The sequence below is a fragment of the Cucurbita pepo genome, chromosome 2 (genome assembly GCF_057944985.1).
Source record: "Cucurbita pepo subsp. pepo isolate OVF chromosome 2, ASM5794498v1, whole genome shotgun sequence".
Taxonomy (NCBI): domain Eukaryota; kingdom Viridiplantae; phylum Streptophyta; class Magnoliopsida; order Cucurbitales; family Cucurbitaceae; genus Cucurbita; species Cucurbita pepo.
In genome coordinates this window covers 15510328-15525567 of record NC_141799.1, presented here as the reverse complement: position 1 = coordinate 15525567, position 15240 = coordinate 15510328, and the positions used below count along the sequence as shown (strand labels likewise).

Here is a 15240-nt window from a genome sequence, read left to right as displayed (position 1 = left end):
TAGGTAATGGAATTACAATTCAGACTATTTGAAGTGAAGCTTTCTATTAGAAATATTTGTAGATTACATATTTAGTGTTTCATTATGGAAGTTTATGATTTGGTCAATTTAGACCAAATTCTAATGGATAAGTAATTTTAATGTTTTGTAGATTAAATTTTTAGTGATTCATTTCGAAATTCTAATGGATTTAGACAAAAGATTCTATTTTTATGTGGATTATGTGAAAAACTTCCATAATGGTCATTCATATGATGAAAAAAAAAACCATTTGAAATTTTAATGGTTTAGTTGAAGATAATATAAGATTCAAATGGACTTGGGACAAAAATACTACTTTTATTTTACTAATAGTGAACAAAAAAATGGAATAATAACACCCACACCACTTGTATGGGGTTAGCACCAGCGTCGGATTGCAATCACAAATCACACATGCTGGCGACTTATTGCCATCACCCTAACTTCCTACTACAAAAATCAAACAGCAAGACACAGCCTAACATAAAAACTAATAATAATAAGTTCCATTTTTTTTTTTTTTTTTTTTTTTTCTGATTTCTGTGTCTCGCTGCTCTCGCCGGCGGCCACTTTTCCGGCACCTGAAAATCCTTTCTCTGTCTTCATCTTCAAACAGTATAGTGTTGTTGGATCGTTTCAATGTCCAATCCCTTTAGCTTTACCACCGATTCAACATGCCCCTTCAATGTATGAAGCTCCCTCAACCTTGCAACCTCAGCACGCTTCATGGCTTGCTCTGCGATTTCAGACAACTCCCTGTAATTGCTTTTGTCATTGAAGAGCTCTGACATTTCGGGAGGCTGCAGGCCGTGAAGGGTACGTTGAGCTGCAGCCCATTGAGCCTCTCTCTCCCCAATGCCGTAATCCTTCTTTGATGAGAAAGCAATCTGAAATGTATGTGAGAGCAATGAGCGAGAGTTCTTTAAAAGTGCCTTTTGTTTTTTGTAGTCCTTTTTACGTACCTTGTTTTGGAGCATATTGTCCCAAGCCTTGCCGCTCAATGCATATCGAGTGGCGAACTTGAGAACGTCCAGAGGAATGTAGAAGACTATGCTGTAGATCCAGATCACTCCAGCCCATCCCCATCCAATCCCTTTCATAACCGCAAAATCCCAGTTGGCATACACAGCAATGAGCGTAGCCACCTTGACAACAAATAATATAAATCCAATTTAGAAGGAAATAACATTATATAACCAAGCTAATGGGTTACGACTCTTACCAGCTGTGCCACGAAGAATGCAAACACGAGGAGTAGACCAGGGCGTTCAATAAATGACCAGCTTCGAGATCTTGTGACGAAAATGAGTGCCTGACTGACTGTGCTAACTTGAAGATACACAGCTGCTGTGAGCTCAGCATTATTTTCTCTGATGGAACGGACACCAAATTTATCCTGCACGTTAATAAGAACAAGGATAAGCAGCAGAATGCTAAAAAGTTCAATCTGGGTTAGTGATTATTTGCAATTTTCTTACCGAAAAGAAATCAGTGGTGTTAATGATCCAGAAGAAAACAACAGTCATAACGGCCAAGTAAGAGCCCAAAACAACTCCAGTTGCAAAGATCTCGCGGAGCTTCCATGAATCGGGAAGAGGGGAAGGTTTTACTCTGTCTTTAGAGATGGTCATGATGGTGCCATCATTGAGAATGGCTATGACAAGAACCATGAAAGGGGAGAAGTCAAATTTCCAAATGAGTGCAATAAGCATAAAGCCCAACACAATACGGATGGTGATTGAAACTGCGTAGATGGTGTAGTTCTTCATTCTCTGGAAAATGGCTCTGCTTGTTAAAACAGCACTGACAATCACGCTCAGTCCTGGCTCTGTCAAGACAATATCAGAAGCACTTCTTGCCGCATCAGTTGCATCAGCCACTGCAATTCCTATGTCTGCCTTCTTCAATGCTGGAGCATCATTCACACCATCTCCTGTCATTCCACAAATATGCTTCCTCTCTTGAAGTCTCCTCACAATTTCATATTTGTGCTCTGCATTTAACAACAGCCATTCAGTATGCAAAGGCACAAAAAAGCTATATTATAAGAACTTTACATGAATCTAATCATCCTACTACTCACCGGGGAAGACGCCTGCAAATCCGTCGGCCTTCTCAATAAGCTCATCAACAGGCAAAGAAGCAATTGATTCGTCCTTGCTTTGTCCAAGGAGGGAGGAAGATGGATACATGTTTGTGCCCATTCCAAGCCTGCGCCCAGTTTCCTTCCCAATGGCCAGTTGGTCACCGGTGATCATCTTAACGTTAACACCAAGATTAAGTGCCCTTCGGATTGTCTCTGCACTGTCATGTCTTGGAGGGTCAAAGAGAGGCAAGAGACCAACAAATTGCCACGGTCCCCCAGCAGCATCTTTGGATTTTTCTGGAACGGTCTGTACCAACGAGGAGATTTCGTCATAATCAAGCTCATTACATAAAAGTCTTTTGTTTAGTCATATTTCAATTTTTGAAGATAAACTAGACAATTACCTGTCTGCCAACAGCAAGAGAACGAAGACCACGGTCAGCAAATTTGTCGATGATTGAATGAGCCTTCTTCTTGATATCTTCCCGGAGGTCACAGAGCTCGATAATCTGTCCAGATTCCAAATATGTAAATATGAAGTAGAGCTAGAGAAAGACAATGCATAAGTTTCAGTAGTTCTACAACCTGCTCCGGTGCTCCTTTGCTCACTCTATGCCAATTGCCATCGCTATCAATATATGTAATAGCTGTACGCTTGTCTACAGGGTTAAAGGGCAGGAAATGGACCTCTTTAATGCCTTCTCTGGCCTGTGAGGTAATCAAAGAGAAGGTTAACACATTAGAATGTCATCTATGAAAACATCAAAGGCCATGGAAAAAGCAGATACTATTTGCTGTATATTTAAAAGAATATACCTCCTTAGGATCGCCTAGCATGCCAACAATGCAAGCATCAATAGCATCTTGATTCTCAACCCTGGAAGCTCTAGCACCAAGCAAAATTACAGTATCTTTGTCGACATCTCTAACGAACACCTCAATCATGGATTTGTCAACTGTAAGCTTGTTGAGAGTTAGAGTTCCAGTCTTATCACTGCAGAGTACATCCATTCCAGCCATCTCTTCAATGGCCGTCATTCTCTTTGTAATAGCACCCTGCTGGGATAACCTATGAGAACCAATGGCCATTGTGACTGACAACACTGTTGGCATGGCAATTGGAATCCCACCAATGAGAAGCACCAAGAGATTGTTGATCCCATCTCTATATCGACGATGTTGAATTGGATACATCACTACTATCTCAATCGCCATCCCCACAGCAATCGAGCAAATACAGAAGTTTCCAATGGCAGTCAACACCTGAATACAATAGAACATGACAAACATATACTCTTAGTTAAACCTTTCATTTCTCTGACTGTGAAAGAGAACGTGAAACCTTTTTGCACATTACCTTTTGGAAGTGTCCCACTTGATTTGTGCTATCAACCAAATGAGCAGCCTTTCCAAAGAAGGTGTGGACGCCAGTAGCAATTACAACAGCCTCGATCTCACCCTGCTTGACGGTGGAACCAGAAAACACTTCATCACCAGCGCACCTTGTAACTGGCAAAGACTCCCCGGTAAGTGCTGACTGATCAATCTTAAGAGGATCACCGTCCAACAAACGGGCATCTGCTGGAATGATATCTCCCAACTTAATGCTGATAACATCTCCCGGAACTAAGATTGCAGCCTCTTCCTCACACCATTTTCCATCACGAAGGACCTTGGTTTTTGGTGCAAGACCGGCCATAAGTGCTGCTGCAGCATTGCCTGCATTGTTTTCCTCTATAAAGCTGATTGTGGAATTGATAATAAGCAGTGCAGTAATACCCACAAAGTCCTGCCAATCCGGTGGTTGCCCCTGCAATTTTATCCATTGAAATCATATCAGTGTCTCGGCAAGAACTTTGATTTACATTTTAAAAACAGAGGGATAGAGAAAAACGTTACCCCTCCATTGGCAAGAACAATGGCCATGATAGCTGCAGCTTCCATAACCCATGAAAGTGGATTCCACATAAAACCAAGAAACTTCAGAAATTTATTTTCCTGTTTGTGAAGAAAAGTTTAAACCGTTAGATATTCATTTTCATTGAAGCTAAAAGTGGAGAAATTTGTGTTTATTCTCAGTCATAAGTGACCTTTTTCTCTTCAAGCTTATTTGGGCCAAAGAGCTGAAGCCTCTGGCGCCCCTCCTCTGAGGACAAACCATCTCGGGAGCATTTCAATTGCTCAAACACTTCCTGAACTGGTATGCGCTCCTATAAATCAAACAGTCATAAATATAAGTGGATTGAAAATAACTGACACGTAATTATGTTATTTTGATTAATCATGAACACACAGTTGATTAAGCCACACTATTTTGAAATCATAGCATAAAATTCTCTTATAATTTGGCCTTCCAATAAGCAATATTACAGAAAACAATCGAAGTACTAATCACTACCAGATCAACGAAGTTTCGAAAAAGATTTCAATCGAAACAGAACGAGAATGCATCGCCAAGCACAGAAAAAAAATGTCCAGAGTTAACCAAAAACTTCATTACCGAAAGCAGAAACGTAAAGAAGATCAGAAGAACTTACAAGATCAATGTTCTCATTCTTGATCTCCTCCAAGCTGATATCGGTCATTTTCAACACTATATAGAATACCGCAGAAGAATATGTTTGTATATATATATATATGATTATACAAAAAACAAATGGCGAAATCTTTTTTTCAGTTTCCTATAATCACAGAGTAGTAAAGCATCTTCAGGTTCCTTCAAATCGTGGATCGAAGGGAAAATAGTAAAATATTTTTTTGTTTTTTCTATGTTATTGTGGAGTGATGAGGAGCTTGGTGCTTTTATAGGGAAGTTTTTGGATCATCCTCAACCGTAATGAACGAAAGAGCGAGTCTCTTGCTTCTCCTCAACCCTCGCTCGTTCAGAGGTTACTGAGATCCCGCCATTACTGCAACTTTCTGTTTTCCTCCCCTCCTCAATTTACATTTTTGCCCTTACTCATTTTCTTTTTATTATGTATTATAATTATTTATTTAATAACAAGAAAGTGGATCTCGGCCTTGTCCTTTCCGCTTCTGGGCCTCTTTAGTTGGGCCTCAAATGAAATGGGCCCATCAAAAAGCCCATATCCTCGACCAAGTTTATAAACCTAAAATTCAAAATGCTTTTCTATATTGAAATATTATTATCTTAATAATAAGAGTATAATGTCAATTATAATATAATTATTTTATTAAATTGAATTTGATGGTGATAAAAAATAAATAAAATAAATAAATAAATAAAGAGGGTGGTCATTATTAATACAATATAGGGTGGGAAGAATGTGAATAGAGAGGATGCAATAAAGGTAAAGAGGATGAAAATGATGAGCTATCACTCTCTATCTATCTATATGATTCACATCAACAAAATTCTTTAACTCATAATTGAAGCAATACCCAATATATTATCAATAAGTGCATTCAAGCATGCATTATAACTCTTTTTCCTTTTTCTTTTTCTTTTTATATATATATATATATGATAATGATAATGATGCTCGAGTAAAAGAGATACATGAATGAACTGAAACCAAGAATGATCGTGAGTATAAGAGGATTAAAATATATTTTTTAAAATTTAATAATTGCTTCTTATACTGCCCATATATAACTTATTTTTCTTTCTCTCCCCAACATCGTCCCACATAGAAAGAAAACTGCGCAGAGGTTCGAGCCGAGATGTGGGTCGCTAGACCACTATAATGGGGAACCCTTCCCTTCGTTTCCGTCAATGTGAGATTTACATATTTTCTTTGATATTTAATAAACGGAAACAAAATATGCTAAAATAACCTAAGTTTGTCTTGAATATTTAAGAATATTTGGATGCGTGACAGATTAATAGTAATAAATTAAGAACTGGAAAAAAAAATAATAATAAATTACGAAAATGATGATTTTTTTTTTTTTAAGTGTATAAATTGTAATGGGGAACACAATCAATTTCACAACATGTACAAATCATCATTATTTATGTTTTTTTAAACAAATAAATAAATATATATTATGGAGAAAAAAAAAGCACATACAATTAATGAAATGAATATAAAAATGGAAGCCAATTATGAATAAAAAAGAGAAAGGGAAGGATTTAATATGTTGGAATTTGTTGCTAATTGATGGATTCCATTCCATGCACAACTTTAATTTACGAAAAATTAATTAATAAAGTTAAATTATTACCATTTAATCTAGAAGATTAACCCAAATAAATAAATAACAAAGGGTTATAGACGCTAATAATTAAAGATCCGATTCCATAATAATTATACTCTACTTTTTTTTTATTTTTTAAACCAAATATTTAATTTTAATTCTCTTTTTAAAATATTTTTATATTTAATAGTTACTTAAAAACTTTTAATAGATGAAAATAAATATTAATTTTTAAAAAGAATAAAAATGTGAATGTGGTTCGGGAAAAATGATAATGATTATAATTTAACTTTTAAAATACTTTTATTTTGTTTTCTCGCCTACTTTATTTTTTCTTTTTATTTTTTTGTTCTCACCTTGATAAGGGACTTGACAGCTTTATTATCTCCTACCATTTTATTTTATTTTATTTTATTTTATTTTATTTATTTATTTTTGTTTCTTCTATTTTTAAAAATCACTTTTGACCCACATACTCATTCTATCTATATATTATTTCCACTTGTTTTTATGTAGGCTGTCCTCAAGTGCCATAAAAATAAATTAATTTTGAAATTATTCTCTTTTATATAATTAATATTGTTTAAAATATTATTATATAATTTATTTTCATTTAAATTAATTTTGTTTTTCATCCCTCCCTTTCTCTATTATCTTCAACCTCTTTTCGTAGTTTTCTTTATTTATTTCATTCCTTCACATGATCCAAGGTTGTAGCTACATCATGTACTTTGTCAAACAAACCATTCTTTTTACTTTTTTTAATCAATTAATAATTTTCTTGAAAGAAAAAAACAAAAACAAAGAATTTGTCAATTTCTCTGACTCGATGAGATATTGGTGGATTGTGAGATCCCATATTGGTCAGAGAGAAGAACAAAACATTCTTTATAAGAGTGTGAAAAACTCTTCTCAATATACGCGTTTTAAAAACGTGAGGTTAACGATACGTAACGGGTCAAAATGAACAATATCAGAGTTAGACATCAGACAATGTGCCACTGTGGATGAATAGAATCTTAATAATTTAAATTTTTTAAAAATTAATTTAGAACTTTAAAATTAAAATTTTTTGTATACTACAATCGGTAAATAGAGATCAAATAGAAAGAACGATTCGTGACCAAATTTGTAATTTAAGTAATATTATAATAACGTATATAGTGTATATATGTGACGTTTTTTTTTTTTTTTTACTGAATCTAAAAATTAAATATAAAAAAGGAAAAAGTGCATTAAATTTATTTATTAGATAATATATTTTAATTATTTGTAGACTCAATATCATTAAGATAATTATTATTATTAGGGCAAAACTCAAATGACCCAAGATCAAGCAATTCTTGGATCATTTGCTCTACGTGATCATCTTCAAGCCGGGCGATCTCGTGAGCCTCGCCGCCGGCGACCCACTTGGCGTCCGTTTCCGGTAATTGAACGCCGGAAGCACCATAGCCGTCGTCGAGATTGGTGGGGTGAGGGCGACTTGGGTGAGCGGATTTCCGGTCGGAGAAGTGGGTTTTGTTGGGGAATTGCTTTTTGACCATTTGGAAAGAAGCCGTTCGACATTTCTGCAACTTGTCGATCAATGTGGGGGTTAGAAGGTTCGACGACGGCGGCGGCGCGGACAAAGAGTGACGTGGCGCGTTGTGATTGGTTGGGAGATTGTTAGGGCAACACATGATTCTGGCTGCTTCGTCGTATGCTCTGGCTGCGTCTTCCGCCGTTTCGAAAGTTCCCAGCCATATCCTTGTCTTCCTGAAGGAGAGACAAAAAGAAAAAAAAATTTGATTTTCTATATCGTATCATAATTTATTAAAGAAACGTATTTTGATATTTAAAAATAATAAAGTAACAATTTAGTTCATTAATTGGTTTAAAATTTATAGAACAAAAGTAGAGGAGAAGTGATATTAGAAGAGTTACAGTAAAGGGTGACGAATCTCGGAGACCCAAGAGCCCCAATGCCTTTGCCGGACTCCTCGATAGCGCTGTTGAGGTCTTGCCATTTTAGAGAGAGAAAGACTGTAAGAGTGAGAGAGAAAGTGATGGAAATGGGAGAAACCTGGGAATAGTCCAAATTTATACCAAACTTTTTTTTTTTTTTTTTTTTTTCTTTTCTTCTTTTTTGCTTTCGGGTGTACAATCAACTCGACATCTCGACCGGACCCAACCAACCCGAATTGTAGAGATTGAATTTGTGTTTGTTGGTGAACTTTTAATATATTTTTTTAATATAAAATTGTATCGAATAATTATGAATTATGAATAAATAAAAGTTTTTAAAAGTTTTTTTACAACTCAACCAAGAAATAAAGGATTGGGTTGAGTTACTGAACTAACCAATCCAAATTTAAAAATTTCTCAACTCAACTCGGACCATTTAAATTTCTCAACTCAACTCGGACCATGTACACCCCCGTATTCGTATTCATATGTCAATATCAACCAAATGTAACTAATGGGAATACAATATTAATAATAAGTATGGTGTAAATTTCCCATGTATAAGAAAGATCAATGTTTCCAAATCATACAAAGAAACTTGTGCACTAGGATCTGAAGTAAAAATATATACAAAATTTGTGCTGCCTCGTTAAACCTAGTAGTAATTTGACATCAGAGAGTAGGATACATTCGAAGGGGGAAAATTCTAAGCCTGCAAGAACATTGTAAACAAGTACAGAAATCATCAAAATTATGCACTCCAACCAAGTGCCTGCGGTAGGTGCAAGTAAATGAAGGTCTTGGCTGTTGCAGGGTTGTGATTTTCTGCCCCTTTACTCCAATCCTAGCATACCTATATATATCCAATCCACCCCTCTGTTCTTTAAACCTTAATTTAAAAAGAAAAATATTGGGAAGAGAAGGATTCCCACAGTTCGCTAGCAAGAGATTTCAATCTGTAGGGGTACCATATCATACCTATAACAAAACAAAACAAACATGTCACACCAAGTCCGTTAGTATCACTTGCTCAACTAGGGTCTTGTCTATGGATATGGCCCACTGTCTGTGTTGGATATGACCCACAATCGAAATATACCGAAAAAAATAAATGAAGCATAAAAAACAACTTGAGGAGAGAGTTTCTTGGAACCTTAAGTACTATGCTTTTCAACTCTCTTTGTTGTTGTGTATAGAGCATTGCATCTTATGAGTATTTATTGTTGAGAAAGCACTGACAAATTTCCTAAACTTTTTCCACCCGTCAGCAACTACTAACAATTTTCCTAAACTTATTCGAGTTAATAACTACTAGCAATTATCATACAATTGCTCCAAGTAATTGTTTGCTATGTCAAGCTTATTACCTCGGGGTCGGAAAGCTTTTGAATCAAAGACTAGTGATGTGTGATGGGAACCAAATGGAAAGAGATGGATTGTAGAGGAACAAAGGAAAAGAACACAAGTAATGAAGAAATTCAAGAGCCCACCCCTATACTTGCTAACTTCAAAAGAGAGTTTCTCGTCAGTTTTTAGCTCAATTTAATCTTGTCATAAAACATACTGATCTCTGGTCATAAAGCTAACTGGCAATGAAGGTAATCTATTTAAAAATTAAATTGAGCAAAAAACTTATGGGGAACTTACTTTGGAGCATCATTCCACCAAACAAGTTTTATGTATCAGAATGTGAACATAGTTCCCATGCAACTCTCCAAGCTATTTTATAAATCTTAAGAAGACTTGAGGATTATGAAGTTAAAAATCTAATAAGCATTGGAAGGAACCTTAAGCCTTTGTAACCGTCCAAGCTCATTGTTAGCCGACATTGTTCTCTTTGGACTTTCCCTTTCGGCCTTCCCCTCAAGGTTTTTAAAATGCATCTATTAGGGAGAGGTTTCCATACCCTTGTAAAGAATGTTTCGTTCTCCACCCCAACCGACGTGGGATCTCACAGCTATCCTCGTCCCTGATATTAAAAGCACCATGCGACCCTGCAGTTACAAAAGTGTGATGCGCCTGAAAGAGGGTGCAGTTTAATAAATAGAAATATTTAAAGAACCATTAATCAAGATACAGCAAATTAGGGTTATTGGTAGCAGATGATCACTTAAAATTCAGAAAATAACCACCTTCTATGAGCGCAACAATTAGGAAAAATCCTTGTCATCTTAAGATAGTCAACAATAGTCCACTATCCCAAAAGAAGATTATTAAAAAGAACTTCAAATTGTAAGCATGAATGACTTCCTTTGCCATATGGCTTTGGAGATTTTCGAGAGAGCCAAATGAGCAATGACATGAAGTGGTAGAGTTGAAATTCATGGAAGAGACGATTTCAAGTGGCTTACTAAAGCTAAGGAATCAGGGAGTGCAAAGCATCCATGATGGATAATTATTACTGGATTAGATGTTTGAGATGAGGAAGTGAAGGAAGATCGCAAGCTTTTGCAGCTAATTGATTGGCCATCGGAATAAAGCTAAGGCAGGAGACAGAATCACTCGGCGTCAAACTGGTTTTCAAATCAAGCCGAACTCAAAACTCTACAACACACGAAGCAAAATCGAAAGTTCCTTACCTCGAAGGATTTATTAGGGTTGAGATTCGCAAATGCAGATATCGATCTTCTATAGCTCAACAGCATTAAACAAAAGAGAGGGATTTCGATTTACCTTCAGTGGCGATGGAATTGATGATTTTGTTCAGCGTCCAAAGCAAGCTGCTCCGACGCGGTGCTTAGTTGAATTGGAAATGAGGAGACAAGTCGAAGAAGAACAAGATTGAACAATTTTTCCCCCCTTTTTTTAATATATAATTATATTATCGCTAATAAAATAATTACATATAAACACTTTTAAACTAATTTTATTATAATTCTTTACGTAATTTCATATATTTTATTTATTTATTTATTATTATTTTAGGAAGGAAATAAAATATAGTCATAAAAAGGAAAATAAAAGAAAAGGAAAGCCGAAGTTTTGTTCTTGCTTTTATATTTCCTCTATTCTCCGATTTGGTGCGATAAAAATCAATCTTCTTCTTTGCTTTCTCTTAGTATCTCCTCCATTGCAATCGAATTGCGGAAGAAGAAGATGCGGCGTACTACAAGGAAAACCGGTCAACCAAATTCAACTTCCGTTAATTCTTCCGCCGTGGATCTCTTTCGTTCCGGTATTTGATTTTTTTTTTTGTTTCTTTTCCAGAATTCGAATTCTTCTACCTGTGATTATCGCCATGGAAATCGATCGTCGTGTTGTGTATGTGTTGTAGTTAATCGCGTGCTACACGCATGATTAATTACTTTCTTGATGGTTCTTTTTAAGGAGATTTGTGTCTTTTTGATACTGCGTGTAGAACTATATTAAGATTTTAGTTAGTCTTGAAATAGAGTGAAGGTTTAGTGGGACATGATTTATGATCGTCGTGTTGTGTTTATGTTGTGTATAGAAGTCCTTCCTTTCGTTCTTGCTGGTATAAACTACATGATTTATGATCGTTTGTTATTCACAACGATCTTTTAATTCAACTCTCATGAACTTAAGATTCTCAATTTATTCAGCCTCAAGTAAAGCAAGCACAAAAGAGTTGGAACGGATCAATAGCCTATTTTACTCATATGCCAATGCCTCTTCTGGTTTGATCGAGTAAGTCGAATTTTGGCCCATGGAAATATCTCAATTTTCAGCATTGGTAGTTAGGTTTGCGTGGTACAAATATATTTTTTTATTCAGTATTATACTGTTTAAATTCCCAGCAATATTCAAATAATGAAAATTTTTCCTTTTGTGGTTGATATCTCACGCTTACTCTTGTATAATAATACTATCCTTCTACATCAAAACTTCCCATCCATGTTCTTGTAATGATCAAGAAGGTTGTTTTCCTTATCTTTAAGGAGACTTCTGAATACATGTATAGATAAGATCCATATGGTATGTAGTACTGACTATTTCTTTAACAGTCCAGAAGGAATTGAAACTCTTTGTTCAGACATGGAAGTGGATCACACTGATGTAAGGATCTTGATGCTTGCTTGGTAAGTTGTAGTTAGATTGATACGATAACTCAATATTTTTGTGTCTATGATCCCATTGCCTAGAAACTAATGGATTGCACATACCAGGAAAATGAAAGCTGAAAAACAGGGATACTTTAACCTGGTAAGAATGTTTACTCTCTTGTGGGCCTCCAAATATTATATAAGTTATACAGCAGATCTTCTTTCTCGTATAGTTCCCCTTTATTTTCTGCAAAATGCATCCACATCATTGAATCCTTTCTATTCATTTTCTAATTAGTATGGTAATCTGTAGAGTGTATATTTTGTGTGTTAAGCACCAGCTTGTAAGGAAAATTCTTTAGTTTATGACCTAACTTGAACATGCAACTGTGTCCTTCAGTTCTATGGAAAATTTTGTCATTTATATTCATAGCTTCAAATTATTTGGAAAGTTTTGTTGATTGTTTATTTATCTTATTTTCCTCGTGTTTACTGTTCTCTTCCTTTTCTTTCATCATGCCCATGTTCCATCTTATTATATATTCTAATTTCAGTTTGAGACATGATGAAGCATTTAGTCCCTCGTGCCCCCTCCTTAGTAAATTCATTTTATGGAACCTTAACCTATTGCTTATTCTATAGGAGGAATGGCGTAGAGGCCTCAAATCCCTGAAGGCTGACACTGTTAGTAAACTAAAGAAGGCACTACCAGATCTCGAGAAAGAGGTACATTCTTGTCTTGTTAAAAGTTCAAAAATAAACAAGTACATATAGTTGGTGGATTGCTGAATTTTTACACAAAGTTCTTAATTATCAATACCTCACATTTTGAGAAGGTAAGGAGGCCATCAAATTTTGTGGACTTCTATTCATATGCATTTCGGTATTGTTTAACAGGTAAACAAATTATTTTAGTGTATTTTTTATTTTGAAGATCGGTTCATTTTCTTCTACTCTATAATTTGATATTTACGTTTTCTTTAATCCATTAATATTTTTTTTTCTTAGAGGAGAAGCAAAAGAGTATTGACATAGAGAGTATATGCGAGCTGCTGAATCTTGTTTTAGGGTCTCAGTTTCATGCTCAAGTCAATTCATTTGTTGAATACTTGAAGGTGAGTGCTGCACTACGCTTGTGTCATCTAAATTGCTACATTTATCCATGGGCATGGTTTATTTGCCACTTCAGTCGACTCCACCTCTGCCTCAAAGTACTTCTACATATTTAATTGTAGCACTTAGTCTGAGAGAGTTACATTCTTGAGTTTTGGCCTCTCTTTAGCATACATAGTGGAGCACACTGCCCCGTGTCGATAAAATTGACTTTACCACATTTCTTCTGGTAGCTTAAGCCATAGCTTTCTAGGCAATTCGTTTTTCTGTTAATCTGCTTCTCACAAGGAGAACTTAAGCACATGGGTAACCTTGAAAGATATATTGTAGAGTAACAAAATTTTCTTGCTTTGATTATTATTTTTTTTTTTTTTTGGGTTATTGGTTGTTTAATCCCCTGTTTGTTGTCTTCCCCATCATCTAGGCAGAATAAAATTTATTTCTTATTTGCTCGTATTATGTATGCAGATACAAAGTGACTATAAGGTTGTTAATATGGATCAATGGATGGGGTTCTTTCGGTTCTGCAATGAGGTATTTTATCTCTCCCTTTCCCCTCAAAGCACATTAACACAATTCATTATATTTGCTTTCCATCTTCCCCACCCAGTATTACCATGGACCATGGGCTCAATAAGAGCCATGAAAACAATAAAGAGTTTAGAGGGAATAGTTTTAAGTCATGACGACCACCTGCCTATGAGTTTTCTTGACAACCAAATGTAGTAGGGTTAGGTAGTTATTTTGTGAAAATAATCGCAGTGCACCTACTAGAAACGTGCTCTGAATATAAGAAGAGAGTCATTGTCAATCCAATGATCCTATCCCTTTTATTCAATAAGATTGGTATTTAGATTTATATATCTATATATACTATATATATCTAAATGTACAAGCTTAATTGGGCAATCTAGGAGGGGATCAACTCATCCTATTACAAAACTAACACATAATATATTTACAAAACTATAATTATACTAATCTAAGAACTATAATATTTATATTTTGCTTGCCTTATGAACCTAAAAATACAGAAAACTATTAAATTGCTAATTGGGCAATCTAGGAGGGGATCAACTCATCCTATTCGATTAGAGCCATGTGATAATAAACATACAAGGAATGTGTTCAAATCATGGTGGCCACCTACTTGAAATTTAACAATATGTAGTTGGGTCAGACAGTTATCTCGTGAGAATAACTTATCTATCCACCCCAATTGATTTGTTCGCTATTGATATCCTCAATTCAATTTGTGACCCATGAATCATGATGATAATTGTGCAGATAAGTTTTCCGGACCTGAGCAATTACGATTCGGAACTTGCTTGGCCGTTGATCCTCGACAATTTTGTTGAATGGTTACAAGCAAAACAAAGTTAAAAAACCGAATGTCTTCATCATACATTGTATACTCCCACAGTCGTTGAAGGCAAGTATCCTATTACGCACTTCAGACTCAATGTACTTCGTCGTTTCGAGCTGACCACATTTATTGAACTTGTTCTTTCTTTCTGCAGGCTCGCTTGGTTGGATTACACATTGCATAGCAGCAGATTTTTCACTTATCTTTCCTTCTTTCACTGTTCTAACTTCTTTGAAATCGAGGGTGATTCCCATTCTTATGCTAAAGTTATAATTTCAAACATTCATGGATGATTCTGCTAAAGTTTCCTCCCAAGTCCCACCTTTTTTTTTTGGTATCCATTCTTCATCATCTTAGCCATCCAATAGACTCGACTATTTTACTTTTACTTGTAAGAGCAGCTCAGGCTGAAAATTTTCTAACAGGACAAGTGTTGGAATATTTTTATTGCCTTTTCGAACACTTATTTGGACCAACGGGGAAAAAAAAAAAAAAAATCCTATATTATTTTTCTAAAAAAATCTAAATTGATTGGTTTTCTT

General features: G+C 35.4%; 3 protein-coding genes and 1 long non-coding RNA gene across 5 annotated transcripts; 1 reads left to right on the top strand and 3 right to left on the bottom strand.

Moving 5' to 3' along the window:
* Positions 1–336: 336 nt before the first annotated feature.
* LOC111787545 (ATPase 9, plasma membrane-type) lies at positions 337–4981 on the bottom strand. Its single transcript, XM_023667543.2, has 12 exons — positions 4645–4981; positions 4198–4317; positions 4007–4105; positions 3465–3917; positions 2924–3370; positions 2693–2815; positions 2512–2616; positions 2105–2414; positions 1500–2014; positions 1244–1417; positions 984–1166; positions 337–908 (listed from the first exon to the last, which is right to left on the bottom strand). The coding sequence occupies exons 1-12, from the start codon at positions 4690–4692 to the stop codon at positions 630–632; spliced, it is 2856 nt and encodes a 951-aa protein (XP_023523311.2). The 5' UTR covers positions 4693–4981; the 3' UTR covers positions 337–629.
* A 2479-nt stretch (positions 4982–7460) lies between these two features.
* Positions 7461–8538, bottom strand: LOC111789278 (ethylene-responsive transcription factor ERF003). Its single transcript, XM_023669995.2, has 2 exons — positions 8195–8538; positions 7461–8026 (listed from the first exon to the last, which is right to left on the bottom strand). The coding sequence occupies exons 1-2, from the start codon at positions 8275–8277 to the stop codon at positions 7531–7533; spliced, it is 579 nt and encodes a 192-aa protein (XP_023525763.2). The 5' UTR covers positions 8278–8538; the 3' UTR covers positions 7461–7530.
* A 205-nt stretch (positions 8539–8743) lies between these two features.
* LOC111787922 (uncharacterized) lies at positions 8744–11077 on the bottom strand. 2 transcript variants are annotated; one of them, XR_015419945.1, is made up of 2 exons: positions 10889–11077; positions 8744–10234 (listed from the first exon to the last, which is right to left on the bottom strand). It is a non-coding gene; the product is annotated as an uncharacterized LOC111787922 (long non-coding RNA). The 2 variants fall into 2 exon arrangements; XR_015419946.1 differs by having other exon boundaries at positions 8744–10209.
* Positions 11078–11173: 96 nt separating this feature from the next.
* Positions 11174–15013, top strand: LOC111787921 (defective in cullin neddylation protein (DUF298)). Its single transcript, XM_023668016.2, has 10 exons — positions 11174–11390; positions 11779–11863; positions 12181–12255; positions 12343–12379; positions 12862–12945; positions 13056–13116; positions 13228–13334; positions 13801–13866; positions 14620–14764; positions 14853–15013. The coding sequence occupies exons 1-9, from the start codon at positions 11312–11314 to the stop codon at positions 14713–14715; spliced, it is 690 nt and encodes a 229-aa protein (XP_023523784.1). The 5' UTR covers positions 11174–11311; the 3' UTR covers positions 14716–14764; positions 14853–15013.
* Positions 15014–15240: the final 227 nt, after the last annotated feature.